The 24,147-nt window shown below is 41.7% G+C and overlaps 1 protein-coding gene across 3 annotated transcripts in view; it reads right to left on the bottom strand.

The window, feature by feature from the left end:
* The window catches only part of JAML (junction adhesion molecule like), a 31,645-nt gene extending 7,905 nt beyond the window's left edge, over nucleotides 1–23,740 (bottom strand). The window contains exons 1-7 of one of the 3 annotated variants that reach the window (XM_065881731.1): nucleotides 17,164–17,249; nucleotides 16,928–16,931; nucleotides 14,379–14,441; nucleotides 11,397–11,551; nucleotides 9,581–9,806; nucleotides 5,730–5,842; nucleotides 1,964–2,201 (exon numbers count right to left, since the gene is read on the bottom strand). In XM_065881731.1, the coding sequence (XP_065737803.1) occupies nucleotides 1,964–2,201; nucleotides 5,730–5,842; nucleotides 9,581–9,806; nucleotides 11,397–11,551; nucleotides 14,379–14,421 (775 nt within the window). In that variant the 5' untranslated portion in view covers nucleotides 14,422–14,441; nucleotides 16,928–16,931; nucleotides 17,164–17,249. Of the gene's footprint in view, nucleotides 1–1,963; nucleotides 2,202–5,729; nucleotides 5,843–9,580; nucleotides 9,807–11,396; nucleotides 11,552–14,378; nucleotides 14,442–16,927; nucleotides 16,932–17,163; nucleotides 17,250–23,637 lie in introns of those variants that run through there. The other 2 variants (XM_065881732.1, XM_065881729.1) reach the window with 2 other exon arrangements.
* Between the last annotated feature and the right edge of the window lie 407 nt (nucleotides 23,741–24,147).

The following is a 24,147-nucleotide window of genomic DNA, read 5'->3' as shown; positions in this document are numbered from 1 at the left end:
AGACTGGGGGTCATGGGAAAGGGAAGAATCAAGTACAACTCCCAGGCATCCAGTTGGATAACCGTGTAGATGGTGGTGGCATTAACTGAGGTTGAAGAGATGGGCTGGGGAGAGGTGAGAGGGGTAGGTTTGGATATATTGTATTTGAGTATTTGTGGAATATTTGGGTGGAGCTCATATAATACATAGAGATAGATAGATAGATAGGCAGACAGATAAAGTTGTATCTAACAGAGAATATATTGAATGTATATAGAACATGGTATTCAATACTACTGAGGTAGAGAAGGTCAAGGATGTGCCTTTAGAGTACCATTGGTGATCTACGCTAGAGCAGAGGTAGAAGCAGAAGACTGAATGCAGTGTGCTATCAATTAATGGGAGATGAGATAGGAGACACCATGTCCAGCCCTTTAGCAAGCTATCTGGCTGTGTAAAGAAAGAAATACATAACGTATTGTGGGGAAGGTTGCACAACTCGGAATATACTAAAAACCATCAAGGTGTACACTTTAAACGGGTAAATTGTAAGGTATGTGAGTTGTATCTCAATAAAGCTGTTTCAAGAAAAATAAAGATATAGGATGAGAGCTAAAGGAGACAAGGACACAGGTAAGAGGAAGAGTGGAGCGTATGTTTGTGCTGAGTGGTAGAAGCCCTTGGAAAGTACGGGCTTAAAGAGCCATGTTGTGGGATCCTGAGAAAGAAGAAAGAGCACCACCTGAGCACAGGGGCTCAGATAAGCCCTGGGTGGAAGGGAGCTCAGGATGGCAGGGCAGGGATGACGATGGGAGCAGATGTAGGTCCGTTTGTGGGCGGGGAGGGCTCCAAAGTTGAATGAGCTCCCGTTAATGGCTTCTATTTTCTCTGTGAAGTGGAGCTAAGACTTCTGAGAGTGAAGAAAGCCATCTGTCTGCTTCCCTCTCCAGCTGGGATTCTTTGCTATTGGCAAGAAGGCGCCTCCATAGACTTAAGTCTCTGGCCAGAGGTACTGGGGTGCGTTGCACCCTCACCTCTATCCCTGCCCCCAACCAACCACGGCCAAGCCCTGGGTCCCTAGCAAAAGGCAAAGTCCACAGGCCACATCCTGACTGCTAACTGGGTTATGGTTTAACTTGAACTCCTTACTTATCAACCTCTATCAGTCAACACAATTTAGTCTTTACTCTCCTACACACCAATGGCCTTAATACACAGTGTTTCGCCAGAATACAGAATCTTTGATCAGAAAACCCCTCTATTTTTGGTTCTGATCCCTTCCTGTTTTCTCTCTGTTCTTTGCTGTCTCTCACCAGCTCGAGATCATCTTCCTTTCCACTACAGAGCAGAGAGCATCTCCCTTGAAGCCAAGTCAAAACAACTCCAATCCATCTCTGAGCTCCTGTACTTTTAACTTAGTATATTACACTAATGAGTGAGGTCTGGCAGAGGGGTGGTGTTCACTCAATATTAGCTTTTTTTTCCTTGACCTGCCAGCAGGGAAGAATTAGGGTGAGGCAAGTAAGGTGCATAGGGCACCAGATTTAAGGAGGCATCACGCTCAAGGTCATGCAAGTACAGGGTACAAGTGCCTGATAAGTGCTGGGCTTCTCAGGTTCGGGCAAGTACAGCGCCTGGGAGTGATGCCTCCTTAAATTTTGCACCCTAGGGGCTTCCCTGGTGGCGCAGTGGTTGAGAGTCCGCCTGCCGATGCAGGAGACACGGGTTCGTGCCCCGGTCCGGGAAGATCCCACACGCCGTGGGGCGGCTGGGCCCGTGAGCCATGGCCGCTGAGCCTGCGCGTCCGGAGCCTGTGCTCCGCAACGGGAGAGGCCACAACAGTGAGAGGCCCGCGTACCGCAAAAACAAAACAAAACAAAAAAAAAAATTTTGCACCCTAGAAGCCTCTCCAGCCTCACCCTAGTCCTGGCCCTGCCTACCAGCTATGAGGCCCCTCCTCCCTCTCCAACCAAATGTTAGATACTCCGAGGCTCTTTCAGGATCACATGCAGCACAGTGGTTTTCCTGACTGTCAGGTTCCCCAGGTGGACGCTGCAGGTGTAACTTCCTCCATCAGACTCCTTCACTCTGTGAAGCATAATGGAGCCATCGTTGTGGGAAGTGTCCCCCACCAGGTTTACACGGTTCTGGAAGCGGCCCCAGTTCTGGGGGTATCCCATGGTTGCCTTGAGTTTGGGGTAATAGCGCAACACAATCTCCTCCTAGAAGGGAAAGGTAAAACGTATGAGATTGAAGGGCTGGGGTCGAGGGGCGCGGGGAAGGTTGAGAGGGGGAGCTCTCAGGACTCACAGACTCTGTGTGTGGAAACAGTAAAGGTATTATCAGAAGGTATTAAGTAACACAAATCCATGGACACACGTGTCTGCAGGCACATAGTTGTGCAGGATGCCACCAAACCACAAACAACTCTTCCATCTCAAGAGAGGGATGAGGAAAGTGGGAATGAGAGACTTTCAGTTTTTTGCATTTCTCCAGTAAAAAAAGTAAAAGTACACCTTTACGTTTTATGACATATCCAGTTGGATTTCCAATAGGCACCTGAAACATGTCTAAAGCTGAACTCCAAAATTCTCCCCCAAACCAGTTCCTTCTTATCCATCCCATTTTGGTAAATGGCAACGTCTTCTTCCTTAAGCTCTGTTTAAGAATCTTGCAGTCATCCTTAACTCCTCTATTTCTTGAACAACTCACATCTAATCCCACAACAAATCCTCTACCCTCGAAATACATCCCAAATCTAGCCACTTCTCACCTCTTCCACAGTCTGGTCCAAGCCACCATCTCTCACCTGGATTTCTACAAGAGCTTCTCAACTTGTATCCCTCTATACTTCCCACTACAGTCTATTCTCAGCAGATGAACCTTTAGAAATATAAGTTAAATTGTATCACTCCTCTGCTCAAAACCCTCTAATAGCCCTCCATTTCTCCTAAAAGTACAAAGTCCTCCATGAGCTGCCCCACCCCCATCTCCTCTCTGATTTCATCTTCTACTGGCTTTTTCCTCACCTACTTGGGTCACTTCACTCCAACGACACCAGTCTCCTTGCTGCTCCTTGAGTACTGGCCTCAGGGCCTTTGCACTTGCTGCTTCCTTTGCCTGGAACACTCTTCCCCCCTAGACAGATGCACGGTTGCCTCCTTCACTTCCTTGAGACCTCTGCTCAAATGTTACCTTTTTGGTGAGGTCTCCCTGACCACCTACATAAAATAACAACCACAAAACCCTGCTTTCTTGCTCTCCATAGCTCTTACTATTACCTGACATATCATGTATTTATTTCTTCATTGTTTTACTATGTATATCCCTCCATCTTTTTTTTTAACATCTTTATTGGAGTATAATTGCTTTACAGTGGTATGTTAGTTTCAGCTTCATAACAAAGTGAATCAGCTATACACATACATATATCCCCATAACCCCTCCCTCTTGCGTCTCCCTCCCACCCTCCCTATCCCACCCCTCTGGGTGGTCACAAAGCACCGAGCTGATCTCCCTGTGCTACGCGGCTGCTTCCCACTAGCTATCTGTTTTACATTTGGTAGTGTATATATGTCCATGCCACTCTCTCACTTTGTCCCAGCTTCCCCTTCCCCCTCCCCGTGTCCTCAAGTCCATTCTCTATGTCTGCGTCTTTATTCCTGTCCTGCCCCTCGGTTCTGTCCCTCCATCTTGACTGTAAGTCCCCCATCAGGGCAGGAGCTTTGAGTATTCACTGCATAGCAGATGCTTTAAAAACACTTGTTAAATAAATGTGTTGGAATTTTTTATAAAGTTATATAAATATTATTATTTTTTAAAAGCTTTTAAGAAAAGGAAATGGGCAAACAGAAACATGAATGAAAAGACCTGGCTTGTCTCTTGTGATTCAAATTCACAACCCAAAACGTCAACTCTCATCCTATTTTCTGCAGTGTCTCAATTGGTGGATGACATATAAATGCATGACGAGTTTCCAGAAGTGAATCTGGAACTACATGTAATTCACCAGACCCCACCATGATGCCATCATTTCTTTTTTTTTTTTTTGAATTTTATTTTATTTATTTTTTATATGGCAGGTTCTTATTAGTTATGTATTTTATACATATTAGTGTATACATGTCAATTCCAATCTCCCAATTCATCCCACCACCACCCCCCACCACTTTCCCCCTTGGTGTCCATACGTTTGTTCTCTACATCTGGATGCCACCATTTCTGACCCACTCAGCATATAGGAATCAAGTGAGTATAAATGACTTTTTGTAGGGATGACCTGGAATATGTCTTCATTTATAAAAGTTAAATCTTTTCTAAACTTTGTACCTTAACTTTTACTAACAATAAGTTACCCGAAATGTCTCTTACAACACACTTTGACTCATCAGGATATCACTATGCCATAGTTGACATCTACTGGTCTAATGAACTAACTTGCTGTTTACTACTTCAGAGTTCCCATGAAGTACTCCTCAACCTGGCCCCCAGGACCTACTAATCCCAACATTCGAAGCATCCATGAAGATAAAGAAAATTCCCTCCATCACATAAATGGGGCAATGGGGCACAGAAGAAAACTCACAAAAATAACCCAAATAAGAATAAGAGGGCTTCCCTGGTGGTGCAGTGGTTAAGAATCCGCCTGCCATTGCAGGGGACACAGGTTCGAGCCTTGGTCCGGGGAGATCCCACATGCCGTGGAGCAACTAAGCCCGTGTGCCACAACTACTGAAGCCCACGCGCCACAACTACTGAAGCCTGTGTGCCTAGAGCCCGTGCTCGGCAACAAGAGAAGCCACCTCGGTGAGAAGCCCGCACACCACAACAAAGAGTAGCCCCCACTCGCCGCAATTAGAGAAAGCCCACGCACAGCAACGAAGACCCAGCGCAGCCAAAAATAAATAAATTAAATAAATAAATTTTTTTAAAAAAAGAATAAGAATGCAAAATGGTATAGACGATCTTATTTGCAAAGCAGAAATAGAGACACAGATGTAGAAAACAAACGCATGGATACCAAGGGGGAAGGGGGGATGGGATGAACTGGGAGATTGGGATTGACATATATACACTATTGATACTATGTATAAAATAGATAACTAATGAGAACCTACTGTATAGCACAGGAACTCTACTCAATGCTCTGTGGTGACCTAAATGGGAAGGAAATCCCAAAAAGAGGGGTTATATGTATACATACAGCTGATTCACTTTGCTGTACAGTAGAAACTAACACAACATTGTAAAGCAACTCTACTCCAATCAAAATTAATTAAAAATAAAAATCAAAAACATTTTTTTAATTTTAAAAAAAGAATACGAATGCAATTGCGCTTATGCCTAGCCCATTGCTTTCCTGGCTAGGCCACCAAAATCATCCCCCTTGCTATCCCATGGACTCTACGAAAAGGGGAAGGGAGAAGAGGAATTCAACTAAAATGCAGTGGCCAAGTCCTGTACAAATGCTTTACACCAGCTGTCTCCTGTATGCGTCCTGACAACCTGAAAAGCTGAGCAGCAACAGCATCTACTTCTTCATCTTCATCAGAGTCATTTTTCCCAACCGGAAGCTGAAATTGCCCAGCCAAGTGGCTGAGCTGAGAGGCCCAGCTTTGCCAAGGTCCAAAGCCCAAGCCCTCACAATACCACCACATGGCACCTGATGCCTGCATTCTTGATCTCCCCGCTCTGTCCTGACAGCATCGGCCAGGGGCTTCTTATACACAATGAGGGTTTCTCCTCCTTACCTTGGTGTGCTCTCTTGATGAGAACATCCAGTCTACCCTGGTCATGTGTTTCTCTTCTGTGCTGTGGAAAACACATCCCATCTGAGTCGAATCACCCACATGAGCCATGAGCTCTGGGGATAAAATGATAAATCAAGTCAAACTCAAGGTATAATCTATAGAAGCCAAAGAACTTCTAGAAGAGATAATATTTAGCCAAAGATCCTCAACAGTAAAATCAATGTCACCACCAAACACTGCACACTTTCCTTCCACAGACGATCCTGATTATTCTGTGTGGTCAAAATACTCAGAGGTCTCTCACTCAAATCCACACAATACCCCAAGGATAAGACAATACCCTCTAGCTACCAACATTGGGGTCCCACTGACTTCAGTAAACACTTTCTGGTTCTCTTAATTCCTTTCTCCTTCTCCTTTTCTAGAACCTCTCCCACAAGCCCCAACTCCACTTCAAGCTTGTAATAAAGAAAGTACAGAAAACCTTGAAGCCCCCCACTTTCTGTTCACCAACTTAGATACCCACATCTGCTTAACATAAACAGGAAGTGGAAAGTTATATAACTCTCATTCTTATAAATAATCCACTGGCTCTCCTAGCTGAAAAACTGAATCACGGGTAACCCTCTTCAACTTCTTTTATTCTTCTACAAGTTGTCTTAGGACTTGCTTAGGACAATTCTGGCTAGAGTACAGGTCACAGGACTGCTTGCTAATTAGGCCTAGACAACAGACAGTTTTCCTCTTGGCTTTTCTTTCTGTTTTAATCCCTGCCCCCACTTCCCCATCTGCTCCCCCTTCCCCTGCTCCTGGCTTTCCAACAAATAGTCTCTTCCTCCTGCTTATTTGTATAAGCAACTGACCCCATCATATGTTTACTGCTTTAGTCATTTCAACAAGTCCCTGAAAAAGAAAACAATTGGAACGATGCTTCTGATTTTTCAATAGTGCTCTATACAAATCGACCACAAAGTCAATTAAGAAAAGAAAGGCAGGATGATATTTAAGGGAGATACAAGCCTAGGTCTTAACTGGACAGAGTTCCTTCAAGAGAGCATTAAGCGGAGCTCATAAAGGAACACAGTACATCAGCTAACCTTTTCATCCAAATTGTGTCCCTGGGAGAACATTAACTTCCCACCCAGGAGGAAAGACGCACAATGGGAGGAAAGCAAAAGAAAATATTATGAACTCAAAACTCTATGGAGGGAATTATTTTGGAAGTAATAAAAATTTACTGCAAAGAATACCAATAGGGAAGGAAACACCTTCTAAATCTATGAGTATATTAAGAATTGAACCCTATTTTTTAAATGCAATAATAAGAACTGAACATTCTGAGTTCCTTCAACACACCAGGCATGTGCTAGACACCTAGGATACCACCTAGTCATTACAATCTTTTGAGATATGCGCTATTACTCTCCCATTTCACAGAGGAAGAAAGTGAAAGAGCCCAGAGCTTCATGGCCAGTAAAAGGCAGAGCCAGCACTCAAACCCAGGCCTGAGTGAAAACAAAGCCCACACTTTCTCACTCCCTTTACTGTTACCACCTCACATAAGTGGAAGGATGGCTGATTCTAGAGCAAAACTATGGGAAGTTAATATTATTTTTATTTGTAAGAAAATTGTCTATACCACTGAAATTTTGTTTTCCAAATATTAGGAACTTTCTCTAAATTAGGATTTAAAGCACTGCTAGGTGTGATTCCAAAAAATGGGCTTTTAATTATTTCATTAGATTGCCTCCCTTCTAGAATCATAGACCTTTATAAATTGAAAAGAGATTAGAATAGAATAAAAATAATAGAGTAATGAAGTTAGGGATCCAGAGGCCACCTAAAGCTCACATACTATTCTACCTACCATGTGCACGAATCCCATCAATAAGAATATTATCTCTCCTTGAACAACATATTTTCCAAAATGTTAAACCAAACTCAAAACACTGTTCAAGCAATTCATCTGATATGAAAACTTTAATTCAATTTTGAATCTTAAAAATGAAGATCATCTGACTGAAATTATATGCACAAGTTTGAATAAAAATTACTTTTTGTTCTCTTTATACTTTTCATGAACTATTATACAATATATCTATACAGTATAATTATATAATCTGAGGACACACACATTCAGATGCCTTAAAATCCTTTCACAGAATAAAATGGAAGCAAATTCCTAAGAAAGAAAGAAAGAGAAAAAAAGAAAATTGCCTATAGTGTTTAAAATAAGAACTATGAATAAAAGAGTTGAAGTAATAGAAACACAGAAAAATTACAAACTGAAGGATAAACTTTGTGGAGGAAATCTAGATGAGTTTTCACATGGAAGGAGATGGCCACCAGGCAAATGGTCAGGAGTTAGAGCTATTCCCACGCCGGCTGGAAAGGAAAAGTAAATACAAGTTGCTCCACTGGCTACTGGGAAATCTGACTACCCCTAAAATTGCTCTAGCCTGCTCCCATGGACTCAGTTCTTAAAACTGCCTCCTTTGGGCTCCTTCCCTCTGTGTCTCTTCTAAGCAGGAATAGGCACCGGTTTTGTAGGACATGCTTGTAGTCCTCAGGCCCAGTATCAGAGAACAAAGTAGAAAGGGGTAACTCAAAGATAATCCTTGGGGGACACAGACAGTTGGTTCATTTCTTCTTCCCGGAGAGCCATAGATTTAAAATCGAAAGAAAAATGCAATTGAAAAAAGTAGAAAAAATTAGGAGAGAGGCCAGAGGCCACCTTCTACAATTCCTTCTACCCTTCCATTTTTTAGAAGTCAGATTCAAGTGAGGGATGCTAATTTAAGAATTTCCTTCATTTGACAAATGTTTACTGAATGTTTACTCTATGCCAGGCATTGTGTCTAGGGCTGGTCATGGGACCAAGAACACAGATCCAGGTGAGCAGGGGAGACACAACTGAACAGGTGTGTTGAATATCACCAGAGACGGGGACAGGGTGCTCCAAAGGAGCTCATTGAAAGAATGGACCTAAACTAGCTGGCAGGGAGCAGGGCGTCCAGATTCTAGTTCACTCACTAAACAGCAAGCTCTCCTGAAGCCAAAGACTGTTCCTTGTATCTCACACTTTTAAAGAATGTATCTAATTCTGTGGTTTTCAAACTTTTTAAAGCAGCAGAATTCTTTCTTCAAACGAAATCTTACCCGGCAGCCCAATGAATACAACAGGAAAAAGGAAAAGGCCTTTGGTTGTAGTGGAGGTGGAAGCCTGAGGTCCTGCCCAACTAGATCCTCTATCAATCCCCTGCCCTGTTCTCATGCTTTGTGTGGCCCACCAGGTTCCTTGGATCTTGAGTGTTCTATAGAACGTGTTTTTTAAAACCAACAATCTACTGAAGCCATTTATAAATGGGAACATGAGGTCCTAGGAAGTTACAGAGATCTGCTCATTTCTTTTATATCCCCCAGCACACCTAACATAGTTACCTACAAAACATGGACACAGCATCAACGTGGATAACTGATGGGAAGCATCAGGGTATAGTGAAAAAAACACGGACTTTGTTGACAGAGGTACCAGGGTCCAAGTACTGGATATGCCATTTAATAAATATATGTCCTTAGGCAAGTCACTTAATCTCTCTAAGCCTCAGTTAACTCACCTGTAAGATGAAAAGGAGAATACAGTACTTCCTTCACAGCATTTTCATGAGGTTGAAACATGATACAGTAATAATAAAATAATGATCATCATTATTTTTATTTTATTGAGGACTCACTCCGTGGTAAGTACATAGCACAATGGCTGTCACTTGCTCAACAAAATCAGTTCCCTTCCCTCACTGCACGCCAAATCTCTTGCCCCTTCACCCTTCTCTGAGTAAGCATTTATGTACCTTTGGGCTCCTCTGGTAGTACATGCAGGACCACTGCTTTTTTGAACACCAGGCTCTCCATTTTGAAGCGGATTTCACAGGTATAGTTTCCCTGGTCAGCCTCTTCCACATTTTGCAGCAGGAGAGAACCATCATGGTGTAAGATGTCCCCCACCAAGCTCACACGATTCTGGAAACGCCCCACAGGCACACTGATATTGGCATAATAGAAGAGCACGTAATCATCCTGGAGGGCAATACAGCATCAGAGAAAATGTAAAGTCCGTGGCACCAGACCCAGGAGTCTGGATTCGAAAGCCCCTGTTCTGTGGAGGCAGCATAGTCATCATCACCACTGTGATCAAAAAGTACTTGGGGGCTTCCCTGGTGGCGCAGTGGTTGAGGGCCCGCCTGCCGATGCAGGGGACGCGGGTTCATGCCCCGGTCCGGGAAGATCCCACATGCCGCGGAGCGGCTGGGCCCGTGAGCCATGGCCACTGAGCCTGCGCGTCCGGAGCCTGTGCTCCGCAACGGGAGAGGCCACAACAGTGAGAGGCCCGCGTACCGCAAAAAAAAAATAGTACTTGGTACCCAATTCATCATCAACAACATCATCATCACCATCACCATCATCGTGTGCCTGGCAATCCACTAGCTTGCACGAGGCTCTGTGGCTCATTTTATACAAAGACAACTGGAGAAACAGGGTCAACACATTTCCATTTCTTACGGTTTAAGGTAAAATGTAACACCCACTCTGAAGATCACACTGGGGATTCAAACTCACAACTTTTGAAAAGCATCTCCCATCTTCACCCTGTGTTCTGCCATGGCCTCCGCATTTGATGGCATCCAAATGTAATCCCACAGACAGGCTGTTGTGAGAATGCCCAGCATGTTGGCTGTTACCGCTGTCCTTTCTGCCCTCCTCCAGGCAGCTTATCATAAGGCATGAGAAGGAGTCGTCAACAGGGAATGGTTTACAGACTGGGAGGGGGAGCCATGGGGAATTCTTATTTTCACTTAGACCATGGGTATTTCCCTCTTATAACAATAAATAGTAATAAAAATTTGAGTGACAGTAGCATGATAGGGATAACATGCTCTGAGCTACAAAAGCAATATTTCATTTGCAAACATTGGGACTTTATTGTTAATAATATATTACTTAGGACATATTTCGCAAATGATCCTGACATACAAGTATCTCCACAGAATCTCAGATGAGGCTTAATACACTCTGTTTCCTAATCCAAAGAGCTCCCATGAAAGGCCTTCACTCAGCCATGCTGAATCTGCTAATGCCAAAACTTTAAGCAGCCATGAAGGAGGAAGAGATGATTCCCCAGCAAATAAATGGGTCAGTGGAGCGCTGAAAGAATCTGCCCCCTCCCCAAAGAAACGATTACTGTGACACCATTCCTGTGCCTAGCCCATAACTCTTTTTGTCTAGACCAATGTGTTTTCGCTCTTCTCACCCTCCCACCCACCTATGCTACTCTACAAATGGGAGAAATAGAGGAAAGGAACTAAAGAACTTTATGTGCATGTCTCCCATTAGCTTCTCAAGGTCCTAAAAAGTAAGCATTACCATTATTATAATCACCTTCATCTTCACAGATGGGGAAGTTGAATGTCAGAGAGTTTGAGTCATTTACCCAGCTGATTACACAGCCAAGAGGCCAGACTAGGAGGAGGCTCAGTTCTGGCAAGCTCCAGAGCCCAAGCTCCTGCAACCCCATCTCATGGCACTGGATGACCTGATTCTCCCTCTCCCCACCTTCTGACACCATTGGTCAGGGACTTTTAATACACAGCAGTGTTTCCTCCTTCTTACCTTGAAGTGCTCTCCTGATGAGAACATCCAGTCTACCTTGGTCACAAGTTTCTCTTCTGTGCTCTGGAAAATACATCCCAACAGGGCTGAATCACCCACGTGGACTGTTAGCTCCATGGAGGAAACAATCAAGTCATTCAGGCCCAAGAAATAACCTACAGAAGCCGAAAAGGCAAGAGGAGGCATTATTCAGACAAATACACTCAGCAACAAAAACTAGTATTCATCTCCAAGTATATGCACCTTTCCACCTCAGATGACCCAACGTGGACAAAGTATTCAGAGGCCCTTCATTCAAACCAGTATGGCATTCCCAAGGGTAAGAGAAATACTCTGTAGTTCCACCCACGTAGCTCAAGTCAGAGGGGTTCTACAATCTTCATGCTATATAGATGCTAACTGGTCCTGTGCTCCTAGCCAGTCCCTTCCCCTTTTCTAGAATTCATCCCTGCAATCTCCTTTCTAAAGAAAGAAGAGAGGGAATTCCCTGGTGGTCCAGTGGTGAGGACTCTGCGTTTTCACTGCCAAGGGAGCAGGTTCGATCCCTGGTCGGGGAACTAAGATCCTGCAAGCATGGCCAGAGAAACAAAACAAAAACAAAAACAAAACAAGAAGAAAAGAGGAGAAACCCTGAAGTCTCTCCTTTCAGGTCATGAATTTAGACATCCATAAACAGGAAATGGGATGTCTCTGGCTCCTAGTTTCAGTTAGAGAACTGAAAAGCCAGTTAACAGGTACTTTTGCTTCCCTCTGCCTTTCTCCTTCTTTAGTTCCTTTACAAAAGCTTATCTCTGAATTTGCTGGCTGATTCTGGCTGTAGTGCAGGTTCTTGTAATCAGGCCAGGACAGAGCACAGCTCCTCCCTTGAATTTCCTTTGTTTGCCTCCTCCCCACCTCCCTCCTCCAGCTCTGCCTTCAGCCCTGGCTTTCCAGTCTCTAGGGTTAGCCCATGCAGTACCCCTCCACTATCTGTCCATTGATCAAGTAATTTCTCTTTTCCCTTAAAGAGAAAACCATTACATGGATATTTCTGTTTTCACAGGACATGCTCTATGCAAAGAGATAACCATGGCAAGAAAGACACATTTAGATGCTGGCCAGTTCCTATCAAAGAAGAGCCAAGTGAACGAATTTTGGAATAAACAGAAAATGTGCCAACCTCTCCGTCCAAGCTGTTGCCCCGAGAGAAGAGTGTTAACTTCCTGCCCACAGCAGGCAACACGCAGTGGGGAGGATGTGAAAGAAAACATGAACTCTCCACTCTCTGGAGGGAATTATTTTTTGAAAGAAATCAAAAGTACCTGCAAAAGCGACCTGGAATTTTCCTGTAAGGAAGAACTGAGCAACTTTAAGTGTGGTTAAAGGTATAAGAAGCTTATTTAATATAATATGAAGAGCACTGTCTGTAGAATTAAATGAGTTTGCTAGAAAGCAAGAGCAACAACCAAAGCAAAGAGAAACTTATACCTGATAGGTAACCTTTGTACAGAAATGGCTGAAGAAATTGAGACTTTCTACAGAGGAGGAAAACCTCTCCACCAAGAAGTACAATACCCCCTGATGTCACCAGGCCGCTCCACACGGGGTTGGATTGTTAAGTCTCTGGATGGAAGGGCAAAAACTTGCAGGCTGCTTCACCCAGGAAATGTCTAAATAGCCTCTGAGATTTTTATAACCCTGATTCCATGGGGAAAATAATTCCCTAATACATACCAGTTTCATGTGTGTGTGTATGTCTGACTGCATGTTTGTGCACATGCTATGTTGCCTGGAATTAGAGCAAAGACAATTCTTTTGTGCACTTTGCTGAGTCAGTGTTTAGGTCACCATACAAAGTTTAAAAAACTAATAATAAAGAGAAAAATAGAATAGATAAACAACAAGGTCCTACTGCATATTACAGGGAACTATAGTCAATATCCTGTGATAAACCATAATGGAATATAAAAAAGAATGTATGTATATGTATAACTGAATCTCTTTGCTGTACAGCAGAAATTAACACAACATTGTAAATCAACCATACTTTAACCATACTTTAAAAAGACAAAAAAATAGGGACTTCCCTGATGGCACAGTGGTTAAGACTCCATGCTCCCAATGCAGGGGGCCCGGGTTCAATCCCTGGTCAGGGAACTAGATCCCACACGCATGCCACAACTAAGAGTTCACATGCCACAACTAAGGAGCCCGCCTGCCACAACTAAGACCCAGAGCAACCAAATAATTTTTTTAAGTTTTTTAAAAAAGAGAAAAAAATAAAAAGCTATGAGAGCAAAGCATCTCATTAATTTATTCTTCCAACAGAGCTATATCCATGGGATAAAGAGAAAACAAGGGGACAAAAGGATGAAAAAGTTAGAAAGAGATGGGATTAGCAAGAAGAAGCAGCCCTGAGCACTGTAGGAACAGGAGACTCCAGAGCAGCCTTTTTAAAAGTGGAGCTTAAGGAGAAACCTGAAGGATAAGGAAGGCTTAGGCATGCTTGCTAGGGTGAGGTGGGGAGAGAAGGTTCCAGGCCAAAGAAACCATCCAAAATTGGGAAAGAGCTCAGTGCATTTGAGGAACTGCAAGAAGACTAGTGTAGCTAAAGCACGAAAACAATTACAGGGATTCTGGGACTCCCTTTGGTAATTTCATTTCCTGATCTGAGACTAGCTGTGGTTTTAAAGATACAAATTTAAAGTGCAGGAATACCAGCGAGAAACTTTCTTTGTATCCCATAGGAAGGTCCTAAAACACCCAGTCAGGACCCAAAGGCATTCTGTTTCTAATAGCATCAGAGGAATATTCAGCTTTCCAAGGAAGAGTCTCCTGCCTGGCTTCTAAAATAGCTGTTGCAGCAAAACTATGAAGTTCCAGGTTGGGGTTTCCATTTTCAGCAAAGCAAGGGGAAATGAAAATATATAAAACTGGCTTCTGAACATGCATGAGACTTACAAGAAATCAAATACCCTCCTTGGTCCCTTGGCTTCTACTTACTGAGTAACACCTGCACCAGGATGAGTTTCGGTGGGTAAAACATGCTGCTCTCAATTTTTCAACCTTAAAAGAAAAAAAAAGTCAGAAAATAGTGTCAAGAGAGGTTCATTAATTTAACACATCAATGGAGAGTTCTTCTGTGAGTCAGCCTCTGTCTGAGGCACTGGGCTGCAGCATGTAGCAAGGAAGACAAGGACGTGGAGGGGAGATGGAGAGGGGAAAAAAGCAGCAAATGAATGAATAAGAAACAGTGGATGCTGGTAACTGCTATGATGAAACAAAACAGAGTGGTGTTTGGAGAGTCACTTGCGGGCTGCCTCAGACCAGCTATAAGGGAAGATTAGATGAAAGTTGCTTTTAAAGAGAAAAAAAGCAAACAATTCCAGGATAGCCTTGAGATGACAACCCTAGACAATCTACAACCTGAGAGTTTCACATAAACAAAAGATTACAGGATACTCAGCTTGAAATTTTTACCTATCTCTCCAACTAAATTAAAATGACTACCTTTAAATATATAAAGAATGTTCTGGACATGTAAGAAAAGAGATACACAAATACGAGGAAATTTTTTAAACTCAGTTATGACATAAAGAAGCCACATGAAAAGTCCACAGTGAGATTTTTTTACTTTTTTAGGCAGGATAGCATGGATAGAATGCGAATTGGGTTGTGCATGGGCAAAAGTACTTTTAAAACATCTATATTATCTCTGTGGTATTAATTTCACTGCATCCACCAGCTCCTGGGAAAGAATTCACTGTCTGCACAATGCCCTGCAATTTGCTTAACAAAACAGAAGAACCCTAACTCCCAGGAGTTACAATTCAACAAGCCTTGGCTTCCTACCTACTACTGTGGCTGGTCTCAGTCATGATCCCTGCACCCCTAACATCTTGGAGTAATTCCACCTCAGAATATGCTAGGAGGAAAGGTCTTCTTTGTGTATTAACATCATAGTACCCTACCCGGCTCTGCTGGAAGTCCAGCACGTATGGTGGCCATTTTAATGTATAAAAAATGATGACCTAAGAGATTTTGTTTTTTAATAATTTGTCTGTTTGCTGTTTGCTGTCTTGTCTGTCTTTCTTTCTTTCTTTCTGGCTGCATTGGGTATTCGTTGCTGTGCACGGGCTTTCTCTAGTCGTGGCGAGCGGGGGCTACTCTTCGTTGCGGTGCGCGGGCTTCTTATTGCGGTGGCTTCTCTTGTTGCGGAGCATGGGCTCTAGGTGTGCGGACTTCAGTAGTTGTGGTGCACAGGCTCAGTGGCTGTGGTTTGCAGGCTCTACAGCACAGTAAGAGATTTCTTACCTGTATTCTAATCAACAAAGTCCTCCATCTAGAAAATCAGGGTCAAACTGTTTAAGGTGGCCCTACCTAGGTCTCACTTATGCAGAAAGTCCATTGACCTTGCTGAACCTCAGTTTCCTCACCTATAACATGGGGATAACGACACAAGGATCAAATGTGATAATGCAGATAACAGTGCTTTGAAAAACAGAAAGCATTACCACATGAGATCCTATTTTTAGAGCCTAAAAGTCAGATAGGAAACAGAGTTTGTAGCCTTAGAGGAGATTTGGGGTTCTGAGAATCTACCTTTACAAGAATGGCAAATGATGAATCAGAATGAACTGGAAACTTCTTAAGTTTCAGTTCTTGAATTCCACTACAACAATATAGATAACAATTACACTGACTCAGATATACCAAAAGTCACATTGAATTTCCCCAAATATGAGTACTTCTAATGAAAATACAAGCTCTCAGGATAGCCACAGCTTTATTCTTGCTGCATGAAACATACCTTACCCTACGCATACATGGGTGAGCATGACAAAGGGCTTCCTTTATGTCATAACTTTAATTCATCATGTCTCAGATATCTAAGATCCCTGTTGTGTTCTGGATGAATTCTTCTCCAGGGAGTTGGTTGTGCTCCCTTCACTGCCCAGCAAACAGCTCTCATATATTCCCCAAAGCAGGGCACCATTTGCATGGAGGAGTAATCATTGATTACAGCGTAGAGTTATCTATACTCTCAGGGGCAGGACCATATGCGTCTCATTTATGAGTGTCCCGCGCCCATGTTACAGTATTGGTCAAGTGCCTGGCATATACTGGACAAGTGCTGATAGCTGCCAATACAACCATCAAACCGAAATCAACTTAGACATCGTGCAAATGCACCACTCTATTCTAAGAGGAAACCGGTGACCCCAAAAAGACTGAATCTAGTCACCAGCCTCAAGACACACAGAGCCACACCCAAACCATTTTCAAACAAATTCTAAGAAGTGTGCAAAGCTCTGATAAATAGAAGATACCCATTTTCAGTCTTAAGTACTCGAGTGCACCACTAGAACTCTGTGTGAATGAAAAGAGAAGCAATGATTTAACATAAAAAGCATTACGTTTTTAAAAAATTATCTTCCCAGATCAGACATTCCATTAACTAATTCTTTGATATTTGGGAAACCACTCAGTCTCCCCAAACCTCATTTTTAACATTAAAGGGTCAGACATTTTCCCCCTAGTTAATATAGCACCACACTAGAAATCGGTAGTGGATACTCAATAAACTAGAGAAGGTTATATGCCAGCCACTGTCTGAGCACTCTGCACGTTAACCAATTTAATTCTCACAACCCCCTATGAGGTTTTACAAATGAGGAAACTGAGGCACGGATTGGTGAAGTGACTTGCCTAATAACACAGAGCAAGTGATGGGCCAGGATTCAAACCCGGGCATTCTGGATGGATCAGAGCCTGTCTCTTTACTAGCCTGTACTGCTCTTCCATGTGTGTGAAAGTAATCAATGTTTTACAGCAAAGCTTCCCTGAACTTCATTTACCAAAACAAGATTAATCTGCTCCCCCTGACTGAATGCTCTTCCCACCCCCTTCCCCGAGTTAACTCCTGTTCATCTTTCAGATCTCAAATTAAATGTAATTTCCTCAGGAAAACCTCTCCTGAACCACCCTTCCGAGGGCAGACCCTAGCCACATGTTTTAATAGTACCATTCTCTTTCCTTTAGGGCATTTGTCACAACTTCTAATTATCTATTTGCTTATATGCTTGTTTGATTAAAGTCTTGCTCTCCACCCTCACCCCCACGAGGCCAAGAGCTGTGGCTATGGGCCAGTGCATCTCCAACACCAGCGCAGAGTAAGACCCAGAGTGGGAGCCCAGGGACCACTCATCAGATGAACTAATAACACCTAACCAGGCCAAGAACACTAGTCAAATTTGAAGATTCCTAGTTAGTTGGCAAATATTCAGAGATTCCTACCATATAATACAGATAGATAGATATTACACACACATATATATATAGTTCAGAATTTTATCATTCAGATATATAATTCAGAATATATATATATTAATCTCAGTCTCTAAAAATCTAACCAAAGCATTCAGATGCACCTTCAGCACCTTGATAGACTCCAATTGAATCCTCAACTTAGCCTGCTTCCTTTCTGAGATACTGACTTATCTCTTCACCAGCATGTTCTTGAGATAATTCTGCATAGTAAATTACCTCACATGTTGGGCAAATGTTTGGACCTGAGCTTATGGCTCTTTCACAATATAACTCTTGGCAAATACTTTCTATCACTCCTGGGGAGTTGTAAGTAACAGGACCCCCTTTTCCCCAGTGTAGGGGAATTGTTGTCCTTGGCACAATTATAACAGAAAAAAAGATCCTCAGAAAAGAGACTCATGACAATGAGACTACAACACAGGATGTGGAAATGACCCCCAAATATTACAATATTACAAGACAAAATAAAGGAGAGGCATTCTCTCTCTCAGTCAAATCATTTTCCCCTAGTGAGGACAAGCAACCACTGAGCACACAGACAACCTCACTGCCCTCCCTCACTCAGGCAGCTGCTCTACCTGTAAGGCTAAGTCCCCTCAATTTACACATCACTGTGTACCTCCAGGATTTTGGATGTTTTTAGGTATACGAGTCCACATAACCACTCTGAGGCATGAACCTCTTAAAATGCATCCTTGTTTTTCCTTCCAAGACCATTTCCTTCCAAGACTGGTAGGTTACATGGCTTCTTATAATACAGTCTCAGTTACATCGGTCAACCCTGTACTTGAAGGGGACCTTGAGAGTCATTACTCCTGCTCTCTCCTTTAGAATGGGTTCTATCTAAACCAACCTACTTCATCTTTCCTGAGATCAGGGCTATGCAGAAGGTGTGGCAACAGCCTAGCTCTCTAGGGAGGTTTAACTTCCTGACTTCTTAAGGTTAAATATTGGCCTGTCTAGGACTGGGAGAAGAGAAACAGTGCAAGAAGAGTTCTGCCATGAGTCCAAGGACAGCTAGTCACAGCTCTACCCAAAGCCACAAGCAACTTAAAAGCTAAAGCCTTGAAGAAGGAGTAGGAACCATTTAAAGATGCATAGAGCAGGTGATAAACAAAGATGTGATGTGAGAAAACGTGTAAGAAGGAGGAAGCAACATAGTTGAGTTTGAGAGTCTTCTGCTGACCAAGGACAAATCTGATGTGAGTTCATTTTGAGATTTGAATGAAGATCCAGAAGGGAGTAGCACGACATATTTAAAGTGATAAAAGAGAAAAACCTACACCCAAGATTACTCTACTCAGCAAGGATCTCATTCAGATTTGATGGAGAAATTAAAATCTTTACAGACAAGCAAAAGCTAAGAGAATTCAGCACCACCAAACCAGCTCTACAACAAATGCTAAAGGAACTACTCTAGGCAGGAAACACAAGATAAGGAAAAGACCTACAATAACAAACCCAAAACAATTAAGAAAATGGTAATAGGAACATACATATCGATAATTACCTTAAATGTAAATGGATTAAATGCTCCAACCAAAAGACTGGCTGAATGGATACAAAAACAAGACCTGTATATATGCTGTCTACAAGAGACCCACTTCAGACCTAGGGACACATACAGACTGAAAGTGAGGGGATAGAAAAAGATATTCCATGCAAATGGAAATCAAAAGAAAGCTGGAGTAGCAAATTTCGTATCAGACAAAATAGTCTTTACAAGGGACAAAGAAGGACACTACATAATGATCAAGGGATCAATCCAAGAAGAAGATATAACAATTGTAAATATTTATGCACCCAACATAGGAGCACCTCAATACTTAAGGCAAGTGCTAACAGCCATAAAAGGGGAAACTGACAGTAACACAATCATAGGAGGGGACTTTAACACCCGACTTTCACCAATGGACAGATCATCCAAAATGAAAACAAATAAGGAAACACAAGCTTTAAATGATACATTAAACAAGATGGGCTTAATTGATATTTAAAGGACATTCCATCCAAAAACAACAGAATACACTTTCTTCTCAGGTGCTCATGGAACATTCTCCAGGATAGATCATATCTTGGGTCACAAATCAAGCCTTGGTAAATTTAAGAAAATGGAAATTGTATCAAGTATCTTTTCCGACCACAATGCTATGAGACTAAACATCAATTACAGGAAAAAAATCTGTAAAAAATACAAAACATATGGAGGCTAAACAATACACTAGTAAGTAACCAAGAGATCACTGAAGAAATCAAAGGGGAAATCAAAAAATACCTAGAAACAAATGACAATGAAAACACGATGACCCAAAAGCTTTGGGATGCAGCAAAAGTAGTTCTAAGAGGGAAGTTTATAGCAATACAATACTACCTCAAGAAACAACAAACATCTCAAATAAACAACCTAGCCTTACACCTAAAGCAATTAGAGAAAGAAGAACAAAAAAACCCAAAGTTAGCAAAAGGAAAGAAATCATAAGATCAGATCAGAAATAAATGAAAAAGAAATGAAGGAAACAATAGCTATGATCAATAAAACTAAAAGTTGGTTCTTTGAGAAGATAAACAAAATTGATAAATCACTAGCCAGACTCATCAAGAAAAAAAGGAAGAAGACTCAAATCAATAGAACTAGAAATGAAAAAGGAGAAGTAACACTGACACTGCAGAAATACAAAGGATCATGAGAGATTACTACAAGCAGCTATATGCCAATAAAATGGACAACCTGGAAGAAATGGACAAATTCTTAGACAGGCACAACCTTCCGAGACTGAACCAGGAAGAAATAGAAAATATAAACAGACCAATCATAAGCCCTGAAATTGAGGCTGTGAATAAAAATCTTCCAAAAAACAAAAGTTCAGGACCAGATGGCTTCACAGGCAAATTCTATCAAACAGTTAGAGAAGAGCTAACACCTATCCTTCTCAAACTCTTCCAAAATATAGCAGAGGGAGGAATGCTCCAAAACTCATTCTACGAGGTCACCATCACCCTGATACCAAAGCCAGACAAAGATGTCACAAAGAGAGAAAACTACAGGCCAATATCACTGATGAACATAGATGCAAAGATCCTCAACAAAATACTAGCAAACAGAATCCAACAGCACATTAAAAGGATCATACACCATGATCAAGTGAGGTTTATCCCAGGAACACAAGGATTCTTCAATATACACAAATCAATCAATGTGATAAGCCATATTAACAAATTGAAGGAGAAAAACCATATAATCATCTCAATAGATGCAGAAAAAGCTTTTGACAAAATTCAACACCCATTTATGATAAAAACCCTCCAGGAAGTAGGCATAGAGGGAACTTACCTCAACATAATAAAGGCCATATATGACAAACCCACAGCAAACATCGATCTCAATGGTGAAAAACTGAAACCATTTCCTCTAAGATCAGGAACAAGACAAGGATGTCCACTCTCACCACTATTATTCAACATAGTTTTGGAAGTTTTAGCCACAGCAATCAGAGAAGAAAAAGAAACAAAAGGAATCCAAATCAGAAAAGAAGAAGCAAACCTGCCACTGTTCACAGATGACATGATACTATGCATAGAGAATCCTAAAGATGCTACCAGGAAACTACTAGAGCTAATCAATGAATTTGGTAAAGTAGCAGGACACAAAATTAATGCACAGAAATCTCTTGCATCCCTATAAACTAATGACGAAAAATCTGACAGATAAATTAAGGAAACACTCCCATTTACCACTACAACAAAAAGAATAAAATACCTAGGAATAAACCTACCTAAGGAGACAAAAAACCTATCTGCAGAAAACTATAAGACACTGATGAAAGAAATTAAAGATGATACATACAGATGGAGAGATATACCACTTTCCTGGATTGGAAGAATCAACATTGTGAAAATGACTGTACTGCCCAAAGCAATCTACAGATTCAATGCAATCCCTATCAAACTACCACTGGCTTTTTTCACAGAACTAAAACAAAAAAATTCACAATTTGTACGGAAACACAAAAGACCCCAAATAGCCAAAGCAATCTTGAGAAAGAAAAACGGAGCTGGAGGAATCAGGCTTCTGGACTTCAGACTATGCTACAAAGCTACAGTAATCAAGACAGTATGGTACTGGCACAAAAACAGAAATATAGATCAATGGAACAGGATAGAAAGCACAGAGGTAAACCCATGCACATATAGTCACCTTATTTTTGATAAAGGAGGCAAAAATATACAATGGAGAAAAGACAGCCTCTTCAATAAGTGGTGCTGGGAAAACTGGACAGCTACATGTAAAAGAATGAAATTAGAACACTCCTTAACACCATACACAAAAATAAACTCAAAATGGATTAAAGTCCTAAGTGTAGGGCCAGAGACTATGAAACTCTTAGAGGAAAACATAGGCAGAACACTCTATGACATAAAGCACAGCAAGATCCTTTTTGACCCACCTCCTAGAGAAATGGAAATAAAAACAAAAATAAACAAATGGGGCCTAATGAAACTTAAAAGCTTTTGCACAACAAAGGCAACCATAAACAAGACAAAAAGACAACCCTCAGAATGGGAGAAAATATTTGCAAATGAAGCAACTGACAAAGGATTAATCTCCAAAATATACAAGCAGCTCATGCAGCTCAATAGCAAAAAAACAAACAACCCAATCCAAAAATGGGCAGAAGACCTAAATAGACATTTCTCCAAAGAAGATATACAGATGGCCAACAAACACATGAAAGGATGCTCAACATCACTAATCATTAGAGAAATGCAAATCAAAACTACAATGAGGTATCACCTCACACCAGTCAGAATGGCCATCATCAAAAAATCTGCAAACAATAAATGCTGGAGAGGGTGTGAAGAAAAGGGAACCCTCTTGCACTGTTGGTGGGAATGTAAACTGATACAGCCACTATGGAGGACAGTATGGAAGTTCCTTAAAAAACTAAAAATAGAATACCATATGACCCAGCAATCCCAGTCCTGGGCATATACCCTGAGAAAACCATAATTCAAAAAGAGACATGTACCACAATGTTCACTGCAGCTTTATTTACAATAGCCAGGACATGGAAGCAACCTAAGTGTCCATCGACAGATGAATGGATAAAGAAGATGTGGCACATATATACAATGGAATATTACTCAGCCATAAGAAGAAATTAAATTGAGTTATTTGTAGTGAGGTGGATGGACCTAGAGTCTGTCATACAGAGTGAAGTAAGTCAGAAAGAGAAAAACAAATACTGTATGCTAACACATATATATGGAATCTAAAAAAAAAAAAAATTGTTCTGAAGAACCTAGGGGCAGGACAGGAATAAAGACGCAGACATAGAGAATGGAATTGAGGACACAGGGAGGGGGAAGGATAAGCTAGGACGAAGTGAGAGAGTGGCATGGACATATATACACTACCAAACGTAAAATAGAAAGCTAGTGGGAAGCAGACACATAGCACAGGGAGATCAGCTCGGTGCTTTGTGACCACCTAGAGGGGTGGGATAGGGAGGATGGGAGGGAGACAGAAGAGGGAGGAGATATGGGGATATATGTATATGTATAGCTGATTCACTTTGTTATAAAGCAGAAACTAACACACCATTGTAAAGCAATTATACTCTAATAAAGATGTTTAAAAAAAAATGCTAAAGCCTTGTCACCGTCATCATCATTATCATTTACTCTTTTATTAAGAGCAAATCTTACTCCTTTTTTCTCTGAGCATCTTAACACAAGTTACTCTACACTACAGAAAGGAAACGTGTCCCCATTAGACTACCTTATGGCAGTCCTCCTGCAGAAATTGACTGCTCTGTGATTGTGGCCTCACGATCCAAAAGGGTTGCCATTAAATGAACACTTTTAGAACCAGCCTTCTTCCGAGTGAGAAAAGTTCAAGTCACTGTTTAAGAAATACAAAGAAACTGCTTACCCAAGATGAGGAATGCCAGGAGAAGCAATGCACTGAGCTCTCCCACAACTGCAATTGCCGAGTCCAACTGAAGACACTTCTGCCTGCACAGAAGTTCAAGCTCAGAGCAAACCAATGCGTGCATTCTGAGTTGGCTGCAGAGACACAAACAGGAACCTTTAAATCAAGGTTCTTGTTTCAGTCATCTGGCCTATTACCCACTTTTTATTTACACTTTCATTCTAAAATGAGGTAACAAATTCACCTTACTGAGGAGAGCCTCATGTTCCAGACCTCTGCAGGTGTCATCTCCCCTTCTAGATTACAAACTCTCCAAGGGTGGGATCTCAAATGGTCCCAGGCAAACATGCTGAGAAAGAAATCAGCCTCTTGCAAACAAAATAAGTTTAAGATTAACACAAAACATTTCGCTCTGTATCTAAAATATAGCAACCCTTCATTTTTTTTCTCTCAACACAGAGGGGCAATATAGCCAATCACTCAATCCCTGCTTCCAAAGATGTGCCTGCC

This window comes from Phocoena phocoena, chromosome 8 (assembly GCF_963924675.1).
Source record: "Phocoena phocoena chromosome 8, mPhoPho1.1, whole genome shotgun sequence".
Classification (NCBI taxonomy): domain Eukaryota; kingdom Metazoa; phylum Chordata; class Mammalia; order Artiodactyla; family Phocoenidae; genus Phocoena; species Phocoena phocoena.
This window is presented reverse-complemented; position numbering and strand designations above follow the sequence as displayed.